Source organism: Erythrolamprus reginae, chromosome Z (assembly GCF_031021105.1).
Source record: "Erythrolamprus reginae isolate rEryReg1 chromosome Z, rEryReg1.hap1, whole genome shotgun sequence".
In the NCBI taxonomy this organism is placed as follows: Eukaryota; Metazoa; Chordata; class Lepidosauria; order Squamata; family Dipsadidae; genus Erythrolamprus; species Erythrolamprus reginae.
The window spans coordinates 21,015,547-21,032,654 of NC_091963.1; the positions used below are offsets into that span (position 1 = coordinate 21,015,547).

General features: G+C 43.7%; 1 protein-coding gene across 5 annotated transcripts in view; it reads right to left on the reverse strand.

Annotated features, from left to right (window-relative positions):
- Positions 1-746: 746 nt before the first annotated feature.
- Positions 747-17,108, reverse strand: part of CCDC7 (coiled-coil domain containing 7) — a 243,752-nt gene continuing 227,390 nt past the window's right edge. For all 5 annotated transcript variants that reach the window (XM_070726680.1, XM_070726682.1, XM_070726683.1 and 2 more), the window contains 3 exons: positions 16,056-16,154; positions 11,238-11,287; positions 747-979 (listed from right to left, as the gene is read on the reverse strand). In XM_070726680.1, the coding sequence (XP_070582781.1) occupies positions 887-979; positions 11,238-11,287; positions 16,056-16,154 (242 nt within the window). In that variant the 3' untranslated portion in view covers positions 747-886. The remainder of the gene's footprint in view (positions 980-11,237; positions 11,288-16,055; positions 16,155-17,108) is intronic.

Consider the following 17,108-nt stretch of genomic DNA (forward strand, 5'->3'; position numbering starts at 1 on the left):
TAGCCAGAATTTTTTTTTTAAAAAAAAATTCCCCTGAACTTGCTATTATGATCTCTATTATGCTTCTAACAAGACAAGGAGGATCTTCACTTTGTTTATAAGTCAGCATTTGCTAGCTGCTTAAAGTGGAGTGAAAAGTAAACAGAACATGAAAGATTACTCAACTGTATTAGCTGGTTTCCTGTGAATTTTACGGGTCTGGTTAGTTAGGTCAAAATTTTACTTTTAAATATCTGAATTCTAGACAGACTATATCAGTGATGACGAACCTATGGCACAGTGCCACGGAGCCATATTTGCTGCCACGTTGCCCTCGCTCAACTTTAATGTGCACGTGTGTGCTGGCCAGCTGATTTTTGGCTCTCACAGAATACATTTTTACCCTCCCCCACTCCAGGGAAGCCTTTAGAGCCTGGGGAGAGTAAAATATGAGCCTACTGAGCCCACCAGAAGTTGGGAAACAAGCTGTTTCCTGCCTCCAGAGGGCATCCGAGGAGTGGGGGACATTGTTTTTGCCTTCCCTGGGCATTGAATTAGGGGTGTGGGCACTCGCGCATGAGCGATAAAATGCGAGTGCGCTTTTTTGGCACTTAGGGAACTTAGGGGGAAAAAGGTTCATCACCACTGGACTATACCATTACAGACCCTCCACTCCAAAAAGTAATTTCACACAGGCATCAATGTAGTTTTATCAAATGCAGTAAACTGAGATTTGGTAGTTAAGCTTACATATATTTTAACTGCTATTATACCACAAATTACAGTTTTCACAGGTCTCAAAAGAGATTCATACATTAATGCCTTAATTTTTTCTTATCAGTTATAAAGTTGAAAGTTACAAAGTTGCTGTATAATGAATTAATCCAAAAAAAAAATCTAAATTGGATTATTGGTTTCTTGAATTTTGCCGTAAAACTGGAGAAGGCCCATCTTTTCTTGGAGGAGGAGAGCATCCCTTTCCACAAATAATGAATGAATCCTATAATTCAAACATAAATATTCTGTATGCAATTTCAATAATCAATTTTACAAAATACATTTCAGATTATTATTTGAATTATATATTATTCTCTTCATTTCCTTCTGCAATTGTAAGTTTGATTAATCAATAGACAATTCATTAAAAATTTCATATATACTACAGTAGTACCTCTAGATACGAGCTGCTCCACATGCAAGTATTCCAAGTTACGAGCCACGACGGGAGCGAAATTTCTGTTCCAGACCCGAGCTCAAATTCGGGATACGGGCCGAGCTTCCACTAGGTGGCGCAAGAATCCTTGCTTCTGGTTATCTCCGCGGGGAAAAACAAAGTCTAAAACCATTTGTTCCAGATACGAGTTGATCGACATACGAGCTCCATTCTGGAACGAATTAAACTCGTATCTAGAGGTACTACTGTATTAGAAAACGGTTGGGGTTCTATGCTTGAAAATTATCCCAAATAGTGCTTTATGTAGTCAGATGTCCTTTGCATGAATCTGGTATGGTGGAGACCAGTAGCTTTTTTTTTTTGCAATAAAGTATTTAAATTACTTAAATAAAAACAATTTTCAAAATTAATTAAAGCTTAATAACTTTAAAAAATACTTCAGGTGAAAAATAAAATCAGTAGCATGGCACTGTCAGTTTTACCTGTTCTTGTGACCCTGTTATTGTTAACCCTGCTAGATCAGGTCAGAAAAGCACTCCATTGGAAAACTAAACCTACACTTTATTTAGATAGACTTTGGTAACAGAATCTTGCCAGCCAATGTGCTTTTCTTCTCCTAATATCCCAATGAGCCAGTCACATGTTTGAGTTGCCTTAAAATCAGTCATATACCTTTGGAGAGGGTGTCTGTTCTAACTTCAAATGACCACAAACAATTATATCTTGCTCCCCAGAACTTAAAAGAATTCAGACTTTTTTCTTATGTAGAGGTTCTTGCCCATTTCTATCAGGGACATATCCTATACACTACAGCAGTGTTTCTCAAATAGTGGGATGGCCCACCTGAGGGAGTGTGGAGCGATGCCAGGGAGGGGCATGAGCCTGGGGAACGTGCTCTTTGCCACAGGAGTAGGGGTTTTTTGCACCAAACAATAGCACACAGCATAGTAGGAGATGCAAAGTGCATGTAACAAACCCTTAAGAGACATCATGGAAAAATGTTTAACAGGGATGAAAAGAAAGGAGAAAGACGGAGATAATGAGACAAACATAAGTCTCCTGAAAGCTAAGAGGAGGAAATATAACAAAGCATATGTAGCGGTGGGAGACAAGGAAAGACTGGTATGTTTACTGTGTCTAAAACTGTTCACAGGGGACAGCATGAAGCCAAATTATAGCATTGCTTAAACACATTACACACAAATCACGTGATAAGCTGCTTGAGTTTTTTCAGCGAAAACATGCTGAATATTGCAAACAATCATCCCAGTGGATGGGGGTGCGCGAAATGTTTATTTCTTCCTGGGGAGGGGGGGTGTAACAGAAAATAATTGAGAAACAATGCACTACAGTCGTAGAAAGAAGAGAGCAAAGGTTCTATTCTTGGATGTGGATTCTTGCAACACTTGAAACTTTTAAATGTGTTCTAAAAGACCATGGAACATGAGTTATTTTACATTTTGTTCTTTTGGAATACTGTACAACCAATTTATGTTGCTTAAATGGTAAAACAAATTTTCTGAACTACATGCTAGTTGAGACAGCATCCATGTATGGGTTAACTCCAAATATTATCCAATCAGGACAGTCTGTATAGTAGACAACATGCCTTCTCATCCTGTGACTTCCACTTTTTAGACTCAGTCTGTCCTTCAATATAGATGTGGCTTTAAAAGCTCCCATACTTGTTTGCTGTGTCCTGTGCCTTTAAGGAAAATAATGTGGGTTTTTTTCTTTTTGATAAGTGATTGCTGTTTCTTTCCGGTGAGTAGGGCTTGTCTGAGACCGCATATTTAATGGCTAGAGTATCGGCTGGTAGATCTAGGAGGCCAGTCCTAGATCTTCACCACTGATCCTTGCAAGGCCTGCGAAGAGAAGGAAAATGGCTGCCTGCTCCACTTGAGTTCAGTGGCAAATGAACTGCGCTCACGAGCTCTGGTTCTTTAGCAACAAGGGCTTGTTGGGGGGCGGGGGTTTGCTGAGGAGCCCTGAAGCCAGCAGCGGGATAAATTTGTTCTGATTAGTCCGTTCCTCAAGAAGCTACTGGAATGCTCCAAGAGAGCGTTTTTTACTGCCTAACAGCTGATAGTCTTTCCATCTGTAGTACACAAGCCTAGCTCCGCAGCTACAAGCAATCAGCATAGAGAGCCCTCATTTTGAATTGCCCCAAATTGGAGCTTCCTCTCCCCTGATTAACCTCAGGGATCTGTTTGCCAACCACTTCCATCCAGGATTGAGTAGCCTCTGTTCCATGGAACAAGCTATCTTAACAATTGAGCTATCTTAACATGTAGTAAGGTGGCCAAATCCCAGGGTGCACAGTATTGAGATTTTAAATCATATGCTGAAAAAATACTTGTGCCTTTTAACCAGTTACAAATGTGCCTCATCATGCATGCTAAATTATATCTCCTTATATTAGGGGCATTAATCCCTCCTTTTTCCTTTGCTGCTATCAGCTTATAGTAGTGGATGTGTGGGCACTGGCACTGCCATAAAAATGGTATATAGCTTTATTGAGTTTCATATCTGCAGGCTTTATAAGAAGGGGGATTGTTTGCATTGGATATAACAGTTTGGAAAAAGACTTTGTTTGTTTGTTTGATATTTGATTTGATTTGTATGCCGCCCCTCTCCGTAGACTCGGTGCGGCTAACAACAATAGTAAAACAGCATGTAACAAAGCTAATATTTAATAACTAAAAAACCCTTATTAAAACCAAACATACAAACATACCATGCATAAATTGTATAGACCTAGGGGGAAAGGGCTATCTCAATTCCCCCGTGCCTGACGACAGAGGTGGGTTTTAAGGAGCTTACGAAAGGCAAGGAGGGTGAGGGCATTTTATTATTATTATTATTATTATTATTATTATTATTATTATTATTAATTAGATTTGTATGCCACCCCTCTCTGAAGACTCTGAGTGGCTCACAACAACAAAACAGTACAAAAACAATTTAAAACCCTTAATATAAAAAACAGTCATACATCTCAAACAAACCATACATAAAACGGAAATGGCCCAGGGCAATCAATTTCCCCATGCCTAACGGCAGAGGCTGGTTTTAAGGAGTTTGCGAAAGGCAAGGAGGGTGGGGGCAATCCTAATCTCTGGGGGGAGTTGATTTCAGAGGGTCGGGACCGCCACAGAGAAGGCTCTTCCCCTGGGTCCCGCCAGACGACATTGTTTCGTCGACAGGACCCGGAGAAGGCCAACTCTGTGGGACCTAACCGGTCGCTGGGATTCGTGCAGCAGAAGGCGGTCCTGGAGATATTCTGGTACGATGCCCTGAGGGGCTTTATAGGTCATAGCCAACACTTTGAATTGTGACCAGAAACTGATCGGCAACCAATACAGACTGCGGAGTGTTGGTGTAACATGGGCATACCTGAGAAAGTCCATGATTGCTCTCGCAGCTGCATTCTGCATGATCTGAAGTTTCCGAACACTCTTCAAAGTAGCCCCATGTAGAGAGCATTGCAGTAGTCGAACTTCGAGGTGATGAGGGCATGAGTGACTGAGCAGTGACTCCCGGTCCAGGTAGGGCCGCAACTGGTGCACCAGGTGAACCTGGGCAAACGTCCCCCTCGCCACAGCTGAAAGATGGTCTGTGGATCAAGGAGGACGCCCAAGTTGCGGACTCTCTCTGAGGGGGTCAGTAATTCCACCCCCAGGGTAATGGACGGACAGATGGAATTGTCCTTGGGAGGCAAAACCCACAGCCACTCCGTCTTATCAGGGTTGATTTTGAGTCTGTTTACACCCATCCAGACCCTAACAGCCTCCAGGCACCAGCACATCATTCTACTGCTTTGTTGACTGGACATGGGGTGGAGATGTACAGCTGGGTATCATCAGTAAACTGATGATACCTCACCCCATGCCCCTGGATGATCTCGCCAAGCTGTTTCATGTAGATATTAAATAGCAGGGGGGAGAGGACCGACCCCTGAGGCACCCCACAAGGGAGAAGCCTAGAGATCGACCTCTGACCCCCCACTAACACCGACTGCGACCGACCGGAGAGGTAGGAGGAGAACCACTGAAGAATAGTGCCTCCCTCCCCCAACCCCTCCAGCCGGTGCAGAAGGATACCATGGTCGATGGTATTGAAAGCCGTTGAGAGGTCAAAAAGCACTAGGACAAACGCGACCAAAGCAGTTTCCGTGCTGTAGCGAGGCCTGAAACCCAACTGTTGAGGGCCTAGATAATTGGCTTCTTCCAAGGACTGCTGGAGCGCCACCACCTTCTCAACAGCCTTCCCCATAAAGGGAAGATTGGAGACTGGACGATAGTTGTTGAGAATGTCTGGGCCCAGGGAAGGCTTCTTGAGGAGGGGGCACACAAGTGCCTCCTTGTAGGGAGCCGGGAATGACCCCCTCCACAAAGAAGCGTTGATGATCTCCTGGACCCAGCTCCGTGTCACCTCTCTGCTAGCCGAAACCAGCCAGGAGGGAAACGGATTCAGTAAACAGGTGGTGGAACTCACAGCTCCAATGGCCTTGTCCACTTCATCAGGTGTCACCAGATCAAACTCTTCCCAGACAGATGGACAAGGACAGGCCCCAGTCACCTCAACTGACTCGTTATCAGTCGACTCTGTTATCCAATCGGAATCAAGGTCCGCCCGGATCTGAGCAATTTTACCAGCGAAAAATGTGTTAAAATCCTCGGCACTGCTCTGCAAGGGCTCCCCAACTCCCCCCTGATTAAGAAGGGAGCGGGTTACCCTAAACAGAGCTGCCAGCTGTGACCCTAGGTTTGTGTCCGTTCCGTAAAAGGTAACATTCCACAAAAATACAGGTGCACCAGCTTGGGGAGGAGGTTCCCATGTGCTAGGAGCCTGGTTTTGTTAGTATGAGCTGCGGAGCAGGCTTTCTGGGGGAGGGTTGAATGGAATTCTTAGCACACACTGCCTGCCATATCAGCGCCAGAACTGGAAGCCAGGTGGCCATTTTGAAGGGTGATTTGTCTCCCTCATCATCCATCAGCCACAGCCATTCAAGGGCCACTACCAGGGCTTCCAAAATGAGAACAGAGTCTGGAGGTTCTCACAGGTCCTCTAAGGGCAGACAATCAGGCTCAGAGTAGGCACAAGGCTATTGAAAAGATCATAGCCAAGGCAAAAATGGTTTCCTCCCATAAATCTGGTGGGCAGCAGGGAGCTGCAGGCCTCAAGATCTGTATCTCTTTCTCCTCCTACCTTGCAGGGGGAGCAGGTTTCTGGGGTTGCTCTGGATATTTGCCTTGCTTACAGATATCTCAAGGAAGCCTCCTTTAATTCTGCCTGACAACAGTGAGGGGTTTTTGGCTTCGTGCCATCGCCCAAGCATCTTATTACTACTGATGCCCAGATTCATTGCAGCATGGTCAGAAGCCACTTTCACTCCTATTGCTGCAAGCCTTCGCTCTCGAGAGCATCTTTGAATGTCTGCCCAAGCCAGCATGAGAGAATGGATGGCTGAAGCTATTGAGCAGAATATTGCTGCTGCCTTGTAGGTCAGCAGTTATGGGGATCGGTTTCTCCTAAATCACAGGAATACCGCCAGCTTCCTCCCACAGATGAGGGGGACCAGTTTAGAGAAGAAGCCTTGTTTCCTTCTGACTGGGCAGTCTCTGTGGGAGAAGGAGAAATTAAATAACTTGGTTTATCTGAAAATGAGGGTCTTCCATCTGATCATCCCTCAATTGTTGGCTTGTTTTGTCCTCAACTTTTTAGATCCTTGCTACACAAGGCCAATACCACCACCTGTTTGGGATCTGACCCTGCTTCCTCTACTTCAGTCTTGGGGTCTGCTAATCCATATGACACTCTTTTTGTGGAACCTATGGTAGAAATGGAGGCGATCCCAGCTCCAAAGATGTTTCTAATCCTGGTCCAGAGGCAGTGGGCTTTACCAGGATCTGGCCCCAATCCCAACAGTATTGAGAGATGCTTTTGAAACATTGAGGCTTGTCTTTCTAATATTCTTCAGGTTCCCATGATTAACAGATCGGTAGTACTCTAGCATTTCCCTCTGTCAACACCAGGGTCCTGGAGGAAGCCTTGAGACCTGACAAAAAGAGAGATGAACAGTTGCTAGTCAAGGGACACTAGGCTAATACTTGGGCAGTGAAGGCTTCCACAGCAACCTACTTATTTTAACAGGGCTTCTTTGCTTTGACTTACACAGTTGCAGGATAGGCTCCCAGTAGATGACACTAGGTCACATCATGACTTAAAGAAGGTTATGGCAGCCCTGGAATTTTTAGCTCCATGCAGCTCGTTTTTTGGCAAAGGCCATTGGGAGTTCTGTGGCTTCTAGATGCCTCTTGTGGCTGCATAAATAGCAGGTCAATGCCCATAACAAGTGCCCCCCTTTTCCGGCCCTAATTTGTTCAGAGAGATTTTGGAACCTCTCCTAGTGGAATCCAGGGACAAACGCAAGTTCCTTCCTTCCCTTTCCTGTGGATCCAAGGCTCAACCTGTTCCTTATTATCATCCTTCGTCCTTTCGAGGACAGGAGAGCAGTTACCAGTGAGTCTTCCAGGCAGTTCAAGATGCAATCCCCACAATCAATTCTAGATACCATCAAGAGGGTGATTTCCTCACATCAGTAGATCTGACAGAGGTTTACCTCCAGGTTCCTATCCTATCTGCTCACAGACAGTACCTGCTTTTTATTAGGCAGGCAAACATTACTAGCATCAGGCACTGCCATATGGCCTCTCCTCCCTTCTGCGGGTATTTACAAATTGGTAGCGGCTCTGGCAGATTATCTGTTCATCCTTCCCCTATGCCTTCAGTTGTACCTGGACAACATCCTGATCCAAAGACAAATTCCTTGTGTGTCCAATCACACTTGGCCAACAAAGAATTCTATTCTATCCAGTTATCTTCTCAGGCACTGGCCATCCGAGATTTGGAAATCACTATTTGCATCCCTCAGGGCCATGGTTTCTCCATGAACAGGACCAAGGGTCATTTGATTCTCACCATTCACATCCAGCACCTGGGGGCGGTTATTGACACAGTTGAATCCAGGATCTTCCTTTCCCAGGAAAGTCAGGCCAGCCTCGATGTCATGACAGTGACCGACCATCATGATGACTCAGCGACCCTCCTTCTGTCCCAATTCCTGGGAAAGATGGATTTCCTGCATCTCCATCAGGCTGTGGGCTTGACGTCATTCAAGGTGTCTACAGTGGTTCCTGCTTCCATTTCAGAGGGTGGGTGCTGGCTCGTTGCTCCAGCAGGTTGAGATTCCTGTGGAGGTCTTTTGGTCGCTGCAGTGATAGACCTCGGAGGCCATCTCCAGGACAGCATGTTCCAGAAGCTGTGATGCTTGGTCATGACAACAGACACCAGCCTATCAAGTTGGGGAGCACCATCTCCAATCACATATGACTCAGGGTCCAATGGAGTCAGGACGATCTCTCACACAACATAAACTGGTTGGAGCTTCAGGTGACTCATTTGGCCTTCAGGGAGCTAGTCCTCATGGATAATGTCGCAGTGAAAGTCAACAGGATAGGGAGCGCCCATTCCAAGGTTCTCATGGAGGAAGCCTTTCAGCTTGCCTGTGGACAGAGCCCAAAATTCTGTCCATGCAGGCGAGCCACATCTCTAGAATGGCGAACATCCAGGCACATTGGCTTCGTTGGTCCATGGTGGATAATGGGGAGTGGCACCTCCACCTCTCGTCTTCAGGGAGATGTCAGTCTGGTTTGATCTGCTCTCAGTAGACCTATTTGCCATCCAGTAAGACAGTCAACTTCCTTATTTCTTCTCCCACTTCCCAGTGCCCAGCACGGAGGGGGCGGATGCCTTATGTAGTCCTTGGCCTCAGGGGTTGTTGTATGCCTTTACCCCTCCTCCCCTCATTTCCAGGGTCTTTTGGAAGCTACTGGAAAAGAGGGCGGAACTACTTCTGCTAGCTCCTCACTGGAATGGATGTTCCTGGTTCATGGATCTTATCATCCTGCCAGTGGCAGGCCGGGGCAGATTCCTCAGAGCAAGATTCCTCTCAGCCAGGGGGTGCCCATCCATTTGGATTCCCATGGTTTCAACTGACCACCTGAGGGGGTACAATCTTTTGGAGAGCATCTTCAAGCTTTCCACAGAGATTCCACAAACTGGATTTACTACATGGAGACCATTTGTGTTTGGTGTTCAGCACAGAGATGCCTCCCCTTGGAGGTTTCTATGAATCATGTGCCTTGTGAGCAGGGACAAAAGACCTGACCCTAATACTCTTCGGTAGCAAGTGGCAACTCTCTCTTCGATTTTGACTTGCAACTCCAATGATTCCTTGTCCCATCATTCTCTAATTCACCAATTCCTATGGGGGGCTTCTAACCCATAGCATCAAGGATTCAATCCTGTAATTCACCAAATCGTGTAGGGGGCTTCTAACCTGCACCATCCAGTGGTTCATTAATACCCCATGTGGGATCTGTCAAAGGTGATTGATTCCCTTATTATATTTGGAACCTCTTTGAGAGGCCAGTCTACAACATCTTTCCTACAAGGTGGTCTTCTCGGTGGCAGTTACATTGGCCCACAGAATTTTGGAGTTGGCAGCTCTATCTGTTCATTTGGATCTTTATATTTTCCACATGGACAGGATCATCTTGTGTCTTGATCCAACCTTCATTTCCAAAATCAACTTGTGGTTCCACAGGGCCCATGAACTGATCCTTCCAAACTTTTGTCCTTTTCCTGTTCATCATACTCTCAAGATTTACATTTCACATACTTCTCCATTTCGGAAATCTGAATCTCTGATTTCCTTTCAACCTTTTTCGATGGGTTCTAAAGTTTCTGTCTTCAGCATTGGGGGTTGGATTAGAGCCTGTATTGCTAGGACCTTTGAGGTTCAGGCCTTACCTCTCCTGTGACGCATCACATCTCATTCTACGAGTGAGCTACTTTACTGCTGGGCTATGCAGGCCTCTCTGGATGAGGTTTGTCAGGGGGCCACGTGGCCTTCTCCATCACCTTTCATAAGCTGGATTCATATGTATCTACTGAGGTGACCTTTGATAGGAGAGTGCTACAGTGAGTTCATTCGGACCAGGAGGTGCATGTCCAGGCCGCTCTCTCCCATTAGGACAGCCAGCTTTGGTAAGTCCAATACAAGGATGCTGTCTCCACTAGCATGGAGAGGGGTCGTTGGTCTTACCTGATACGGTCCATCTCATAGCAGTGGAGACAGCATCCATCCCCACCCAGATGGTGTCCAACCTTGACTTTCAATATTTTCTTATGTTCTGGGAGCACCACGCCTGTCTGCACCACCTTCATCAAAAAAGTGAAAGTCACATGAAGATGAGTGTCATCTACTTTATAGCTTCAGTCCTGATTGGATAATATATAGAATTAACCCATATATGGATGATGTCTCCATTGCTATGAGATGGAGCATATCAAGTAAGACCAATGCCCCTTTTAAAAGCAACTCTAATTATAAGCATCACTAATATCATTTTGACGTCCATTGTTTTTATACAAATTCACCTTGTTTGAACATGATTAAACATGGAGTTTAATTTTTTAATCAATCACTTTCTGCAAATAGTAATGGTATTTTTAAAATCAACATTTGCTTTCTTGGGTGGACAGCACAATTCCATGAGCTATAAGCATTTTATGTATTTAACAATTTATAAAGAAGAAATATTCAGGAAATAGTATATTAGGCATCAAAACTTTAAAGGTGGTTTAAAGTTTTAATAGATTTCCATGATTCTGATTTGAAAGCTGCATTTGGATCACTGTTGCATGGCCTGCCTTCAAAATGTAAGTGCGGCATGATAGGTATGTGGGGAAGAGGTCCAAGTGCTGCAAGATTTCACCAGAAGAGAATGGGGGGAAGATGGAGGGCACTGCAGCCATCTGTGGTGGGTCGTAAGGGCTACAGCCTCATGGTTGCCATCATAATTTTAAAATTGGGTGGGGTCATACGTAGTTTTTTGGAGGGTGTCATAATTTTGAACATTCTTTAAATGGACTTCCATGCCTCAATGATTATCTGTAGTTCCTTAAATATATCAACTAAAAAATATTCTACGACTTGTGATCAACAGTTACTTACTAAAGCTTGAACTTGATTAGCTAGTCCTTGAAAGGCTGAAGAAGTGCTCCCTAATGACAAACACAAAAGTCAATTATTGCATTATAATAATTTAGAGTCTAGCTGATATTTAATTGTATTTTTTAGCTAGGCAAAATATTAATCAACTTTATAGTATAGACTTTTTATAATTTTAACATGAATGTAAATATCTTATGATAGGTAAATAGCTATGTTACCATTTTAAAATTGCAATCTATGCAACTCTATTGCAGCGTGGATTCAATTCTGTAAAAATTGCTTTGAAACTATAATAAAGCCTGATTTGTTTTTATTATTTCTTTCCCCTTCTATTATTAATGTCCTTCAATAAAGCTTTAGTAGTACAACAGTGCCATTCAGCTCATATCATATATTGAAAACAAGGATTTTTATGAGTTACAATGTGTTTCCACCTATTGCTTAACTTAGCATTATAAACTTATGCCGACATAAGCCTGAATGAAAGCTTGTGCTTACTCTCTCCCTTCTCTCTGTTCCATGCAAATAGAAGGGGAAATGGATTTGGATTCAGTTTGGCTTTCTGAATTTTGGACAAAGGATACCTATAACAATGTTTTCCAACCTTAGCCATTTGAAGATGTGTAGATTTCAGCTATGCTATGTTAGCTGGGGAATTTGGGGAATTGAAGTCCACATATGTTCAAATGCCAAGGCTGGGAAACACTGTTCTGTAGTATCCAAATTTTATCTGAATTCAAAATGTTTAGTATGGCTAGACTGCCTTAGTACTTGATTTATCTATCAAATTTATCACTACATTTCTACTTTGCCCAGTGCTCAAAACAGCTAAGAAAATTCAGACATAAAAACAAGATATAAACTCAAATGAAGTTTGTGAATAGGAGAGATCCAAAGATTGGAAATCTGACCTAACCAATAAAGAATGAGAATATATTTTTATAATTATAACAGAGATAGATTTAATTAAAAAGATATGGATAAACAAAGCTTGGTACTTTAATACTATTCTACTGAAAGAAGATTCAGACTATTTGCTCCAAGTATTGTCTGGAATTAGAGACAAAAAGAAAGTACCTGACAAAATCAGATAGTAATAGTCAAAGAGAAGATGTGCAGGAAAATCCAGTGAAATGGAATGGAATGCATTGATGGAACTGGAAGAGACCTTGAGAGCCTTTTAATTAAACTCACTGCACAAGGCAAGAGTCCCAGGACATCCCAGACAAATGAGTGTCCAATCTTTTCTTGAAAACCTCCAACAATGGAGCACCCACAACTTCAGGAACCAAACTATCAAGAAATGTCTTCTTAGTTTCAAGTTTGATCTCTCAGGTGCTTTGGAGAATAAGTCAACTCCCCTTTCTCTCTGTTTACCTATCTAGTCTGCACTTCTATTTCTACTAGTTTTTTCTCATCATTCCTATCCCCCTTTTCCTCCTAAGATTTTTATTAATATTGATTGTTTCCTGACAGAACAATTAATCAGTGGAATAAGTTACCTCCAGAGGTTTTGAATGCTCCAACGCTGGAAGTTTTTAAGAAGAGATTGTCTCAACAATTTGTCTGAAATGGTATAGAGATTCCTGCCTAAGCAGGGGGTTGGACCTGGAAACCTCTGATGTCCCTTCCAATTTTATTAATACAGTGGTACCTCAAGATACGAACCCCTCGTCTTACGAACAACCTGAGATACGAACCCGGGGTTCTTAAAATTTTTGCCTCTTCTTATGAACTTTTTTCGTGTTACGAATGCCAAACCCGAACTTCCGGGTTCAGCGTTCGGGAGGCTGCTAGGAAGCCCTCCGGTTGTTTTAAAAGGTGACAGCCGGGCGGGGCGGCTTCCCAGCGGCCTCCCGAACGCAGAACCCGGAAGTTTGGCAAAAGTTCGGGTTCGGGAGGCCGCTGGGAAGCCGCGCCACCCAGCTGTCACCTTTTAAAACAGACGGGGGGCTTCCCAGCAGCCTCCCAATGCCGAACCCGGAAGTTCGGGTTTGGTGTTCGGCTTCAGGAGGCTGCTGGGAAGTTGCCCGGCTGTTTTAAAAGGTGACAGCCGGGCTGCAGGGCTTCCCAGCCCGGCTGTCACCTTTTAAAACAGTTTGGGTTTGGCGTTCGGCTTCGGGAGGCTGCTAGGAAGCCGCCCGGCTGTTTTAAAAGGTGACAGCCGGGCTACGGGGCTTCCCAGCAGCCTCCTGAACCCCGAACTTTTGCCGAACCTCTGGGTTCGGGGTTCGGGAGGCTGCTGGGAAGCCCCCCCAGCCCGGCTGTCACCTTTTAAAACAGTCGGGGGGCTTCCCAGCAGCCTCCCAACGCCGAACCCACAAGTTCGGCAAAAGTTCGTCCATGGCCGGCAGAAGATCGCTCTTGCCTGGCTTCCCCGCCCTTCGCCCGTGGCCAGCAGAAGAGGGATGGGGAGCCGGGCAAGAGCGATCTTCTGCCGGCCATGGGCGAAGGGCGGGGAAGCCTCTTGCACCAGCTGCTACAGCCGCCGGCTTCCCCGCCCTTCGCCCATGGCCGGCAGAAGATCGCTCCGCTCAGTCGGCGGCTCCGGAGAGGCAGGAGCCGGGCGCTGGCCTGCCTTTTGTCATTCCCCCCCCCGCCGCCGCCGCCTGCTTCGCTCTCTCTCCTTCCCCGCGCCGCTGCTCCACTCGGTCAGTGGCTCCGGAGAGGCAGGAGCCGGGCGCTGGCCTGCCTTTTGTCCCCCGCCGCCGCCCGCTAGCTGCGAGCGCTCTGCCAGGCGGCCAGGAGGCATTCAGGGTGAAGTGCATGGAGGAATGGGAAGCTGAAGCCACTGGCGTTTGAGCTTCCCATTCCTCCACGCCCTGAATGCCTCCTGGCTCAAGCGGGCGGCAGCAGACCGCCTTTGGGTTTTCGGCTCGGGGAGGAGGGAGTTAGGAAGGTCCTCCTGCTCCCCCCTGAGCCGAAAACCCAAAGGCGGTCTGCCGGCGCCGGCTTGAGCCAGGAGGCATTCAGGGCGAAGTGCGTGGAGGGTTTGGCATTGGGGTTTGGCGTTCGGGTTCAGGAGGCTGCTGGGAAGCCTCCTGGTTGTTTTAAAAGGTGACAGCCGGGCTGCGGGGCTTCCCAGCAGCCTCCCAAACCCCGAAATTTTGCCAAACTTCCGGGTTTGGGAGGCTGCTGGGAAGCCCCCCCCCCCCCCCGGCTGTTTTAAAAGGTGACAGCTGGGCGGCAGCGTTTTTTTGCGGGTTTTTTTTTTGTTGTTGCACGGATTAATTGACTTTACATTGTTTCCTATGGGAAACAATGTTTCGTCTTACGAACCTCCCCCTGGAACCAATTAGGTTCGTATCTTGAGGTCCCACTGTATATTCTAATTCTAAATTATCTCTATGACACCATCCCTTGCACCAACAATTTATTTCTAAAACCGTCCATTTCCTCATTGAATATTGACCTATATTTGGCAATATGGAAGAGAAGACTACCTGTGTCATGTATGTGTTTGCTTTCCTATCTAATTGCTCATAATAGCTAGATATTATTTCCATTTAGTTGTGCCTGATAAGCTACTGGAAACCAGCGTAGCTCTTTAAGTATGGTTATTATATGAACTCTATGTTTTGCATCAATTAGCAAGCTATCTGTATATTCTTGCATATTTACATCAAAAACATATTATTTACTTTCTATAGCTACCTAGAGGACAATCATTAGCTACTGCAACCACTCCTTTTTTCTGCAGTCTAGATATGGGGTTCTCTGACTCATAGAAACATAAAAACATAGAAGTCTGATGGCAGAAAAAGACCTCCTGGTCCATCTAGTCTGCCCTTATACTATTTTCTGTATTTTATCTTAGGATGGATATATGTTTATCCCAGGCATGTTTAAATTCAGTTACTATGGATTTATCTACCACGTCTGCTGGAAGTTTGTTCCAAGGATCTACTACTCTTTCAGTAAAATAATATTTTCTCATGTTGCTTTTGATCTTTCCCCCAACTAACTTCAGATTGTGTCCCCTTGTTCTTGTGTTCACTTTCCTATTAAAAACACTTCCCTCCTGGACCTTATTTAACCCCTTAATATATTTAAATGTTTCGATCATGTCCCCCTTTTTCCTTCTGTCCCCCAGACTATACAGATTGAGTCATTAAGTCTTTCCTGATACGTTTTATGCTTAAGACCTTCCACCATTCTTGTAGCCCGTCTTTGGACCCGTTCAATTTTGTCAATATCTTTTTGTAGGTGAGGTCTCCAGAACTGAACACAGTATTCCAAATGTGGTCTCACCAGCATTCCATATAGCGGAATCATAATCTCCCTCTTCCTGCTTGTTATACCTCTAGCTATGCAGCCAAGCATCCTACTTGCTTTCCCTACCGCCTGACTGCACTGTTCACCCATTTTGAGATTGTCAGAAATCACTACCCCTAAATCCTTTTCTTCTGAAGTATTTGCTAACACAGAACTGCCAATACAATACTCAGATTGAGGATTCCTTTTCCCCAAGTGCATTATTTTACATTTGGAAACATTAAACTGCAGTTTCCATTGCTTTGACCATTTATCTAGTAAAGCTAAGGTTATTTGTTTTGGTTGCCTGACAGACTGCAACCTCTCTGGCAACCAAAGTTTGTTCTTCTTTAGATATAGAGGTAAATCTATTTGGCATACTACATCCAGTAAGCCAGTAACAGCCCTTCCCCCCCAATTGTACAGCTCTGATTATGCTACCTACCAAAGAGAAGCATGCTTTCCCCCCAATATCTTTTAAAGTCAATCTCATGAATACTATACAGCTTTACATATTCCCTCTCAAAATCTATGAAGAAGGCACAATTGACATTTGAGTATTACCTTTTATACTGCTTTTTATTTCTGGTCCCAATAATCTTCTCTTTAACAAAGTCAGCTTTTGGGGATAGTACTTTTGGCTTAACTGGTTTGCTTCCCATGCTACATGGAAATATATACAGATGATCAATGTAACATTACTTTGATTCTATCCTGAATTTTAAAAATGCCGAAGTATTTCTCACTGTAACAAGTAATAATTATTTACATTTCAAAGGATAAAAGAGATAATGAAGATAAAAAATGTACCATTCTTAATAAATTTAAAGTTTGAAAAATCTCATTTATCCATTCAGAATATTTATCTTGGTACATGTCTTAATCAAAATGAGTTAAAATGTGCACTTTACTATAAAAAGATAATGAAGGAAAAATGTATTGAATGATGAGTATCTATATCCTTATAATTATCAAATCAATTCAAGTTTTTAAAGAATCAGATTTGTATATACAATCAGACACAAAATTTGGCATTTAAGACATAACTATTATTACAAGAAGGGTTATTGTTGTTTTTTTAAAAAGTGAAATATCTACTCTCTTGAATACTAGGAGGAAAACTATGGCCACTTCCAAAAATATTGCCCAGAAAGCTGCATGGATTTTTCCAAATAGTTTCTAAGAGTCAACACTGGTTCAAAAGCTACAAGAATATACTGTAAAATAAAATAAAAATAAAATAAAACTATTAAACAAATACTTACTATTAAATTCTGTATATAGTCAGGTTTTGGAGAATGTTATAACACACAATGCACATTTTTTTAAAGAACTGGGATGTAGGTTGGAGTTTACAAATTCTTCAAATCTAAGGATTCAATCTTGGAGGTCTTCTAGTTGATTCGTGGGTTGGACTAAAAGACCTCTGCAGTACTTTCCAGCTTTATTATTATATGTTCTAATATATTAAGTTAATCTATTTTATTCTCCAGTACTCTGAGAGTATAATATTCTGAGGTTAATTTGTTGTAAAAGAAAAACCCAAATTAATTGGAAGCCAATACTACACAAAACATTCCCTTTTCAATTTTATTATTATATATTTACAAACATTTT